The following is a 2200-nucleotide window of genomic DNA, read 5'->3' as shown; positions in this document are numbered from 1 at the left end:
GCCGCGGGACTCCGGCACCTCAGCCAACAGACCCTGCTCTTCGCGTGAGGCCCGCAGGCGGGGAGGACCGACCGCTCCCCTCCGCGTGCGCCCGCCACCCTCCGCTACGGGCGCGGCCCCGCCGGCCACGAACCCACTACTCGTGTCGCTCCTGAAAGTTAATGCGCGGCGACGCTCACCTCCCCTTCGGCGTCCGCGTCCATCCGCACCCCTGCAGCAGCAGCTCTTCACAAAAACAAAACTATCCGGGCTAGGTTCCTCGGGCAGGGCCTGGCCCCGGCCGCGGAGACGTGCCACCTCGCCGCTCAGGTTCCCAGACGAGGACCCGGAGCGGGCATTTGCCCGGGGGCAGAGGGCGGCGGGCCGGGGGGGGCAACAGGTGGATCAACGACCGGCGGCGGGCGCCCTCCCTCCGCCTCACCGGCGCTGGAGCCGCTGGTGCTCGGGCGTAGTTCAACATCATTAAAACTAGGTTTGCCCCCCCCCCCCCCCCCCCATCTGGGTTGCTTTGTTAAAAATTGATCGTGCTGGGGCTGCTGAGACATAAATGTAAGGGAAGCTGGGAGAAGCGGTAGCTGCAGTGCCACATGGCGATGGATTCTTTATAATCTCATTCGCTAGGACTAACTATTTTTGTATTACTTTTTTTCTTTTTTTTTTTAAGGTACTCAACTGCACTTTTATTTTTTAACATATGCTAACTCAGTTTTCACAGTGCAAGGTGAGTGACCTGCCTGCGAAGCCGGTACCACCCAAGAGACAGTGATAAGTAGAAAGTGGAAGGGGCTTTTTTAGCTCTCTCAATACAGGAATGATTCTGATAGTTCAGTGCTATGGCCACTGAGCATTGAAATCCAGTCTGCTTCATGAGGAAAAAAAGCAAAGCTCTTCAGTTGTTTTTTTCTTAGCCAGAATCTATGTAAGTACACTGGAAATTCGGAACAGATTTATGTGGTTCTTAACCTTCAATTACCAAATCTAAACAAAGTTAAACCAAAATACCAAAATTAATGAAGCTTACCATATACCACTTTACCTGATATTACTCTTCTGTTTAGAGGGGACGGTGCAACACCATCTACCTTTTCTCACATTCCTCTGGCAGCATTGTTTCTTGTGCAGTTACGTCCAGTAAGGTCAACCTTCACTCTGTCCCTACGTTTTGATACTTAAGATATCCCCCTAGCAGTCAAAATCCCATTTTGTATTTTATATATTTGCTTAGAAAACTATTTTTTATGTAATTATGAACTATGGGAATCTTTGGGAAGCAAGGCTTTGAAATTACTCTTTAGAAACAACAGAAGTATTCCGATTATTTTATTTATCCTAACCCAAACTTTCTAAGTCCAAGCAAATTTAATCAGTACTGTCATGGGAACTAGAGGGAGCTATGACTTTCATTTAAAAACAAACAAAAGAAGCCAAATGCTGATATTTTTGGCCACTGAGATGTTTTGTGGCTGTTCTGTAAAAAAAAAACAAACCCAAACCACACTAACTTCATCAGATTCTGCAGTGCAAACAAGAGAGGCAGATGAACAGCAGCTAACCTGACATTTTCTTGTTCCATCTCTATCTCATTTAGCATCAGATACCCCCAGAAGCAAGGGGACTGCAGGGGGTTTACTTAAAAGGATCTATCTTTCTTTTTTTAGGAGCTTCACTGCAGCACATAACAAATAACTGGATTAATTTTGCACTACTGTCAGCAATATATCACATAAAAAAATCTTACCTTTTTGATAATACTCGTCACTGCTGAAAGTACAGATTTTATCGATTCCCTGATCTCAAGAGCATTCAAGCACAGAAGTATCTGATACATCCAGCCTCCTTCTGGTTTGTTCATAAGGAAAAAAAAAGGGGTTACATTATAATTGTCAACTTAATATAATTCCAACTAATTTTTTTTTAAGATTGAAAATTTATTTTCCTTAAATTTAAGAAACTTAACACTTACCATTACTTGGAACATAGTTCTGGATGGCATCTGAGAAAGGCTTTTCAACATCAGATGGAGACTCAACTACTAAACTGTTCATTTTTTCTTCAGAATTTACTGAAGGAATTGTTGCTTTTGAACGTTGGTCACTGTCATGTTCACTGTCTACAGCTGCATTTATTTCATATTCCTTCTCTGGTGTTTCTTCTAGTAGCTTTCTTCTGCTGCCTACTGTAAATAATTGTGAAGGGAAAT

General features: G+C 44.3%; 1 protein-coding gene across 3 annotated transcripts in view; it reads right to left on the bottom strand.

The window, feature by feature from the left end:
• The window catches only part of CTAGE5 (CTAGE family, member 5), a 29508-nt gene extending 27749 nt beyond the window's left edge, over positions 1 to 1759 (bottom strand). Inside the window, exon 1 of one of the 3 annotated variants that reach the window (XM_010583680.1) lies at positions 1739 to 1759. Coding sequence is in view for 1 of the 3 variants with exons in the window: in XM_010583677.1 (XP_010581979.1) it covers positions 180 to 203 (24 nt within the window). In the remaining 2 variants the exon portion in view is untranslated. Of the gene's footprint in view, positions 1 to 133; positions 362 to 1738 lie in introns of those variants that run through there. The other 2 variants (XM_010583677.1, XM_010583679.1) reach the window with 2 other exon arrangements.
• Positions 1760 to 2200: the final 441 nt, after the last annotated feature.

Source organism: Haliaeetus leucocephalus, unplaced genomic scaffold (genome assembly GCF_000737465.1).
Source record: "Haliaeetus leucocephalus isolate CR32 unplaced genomic scaffold, Haliaeetus_leucocephalus-4.0 Scaffold932, whole genome shotgun sequence".
Lineage (NCBI taxonomy): Eukaryota > Metazoa > Chordata > Aves > Accipitriformes > Accipitridae > Haliaeetus > Haliaeetus leucocephalus.
The sequence above is the reverse complement of the archived record's forward strand: the minus strand, read 5'-3'. Positions and strand labels throughout refer to the sequence as shown.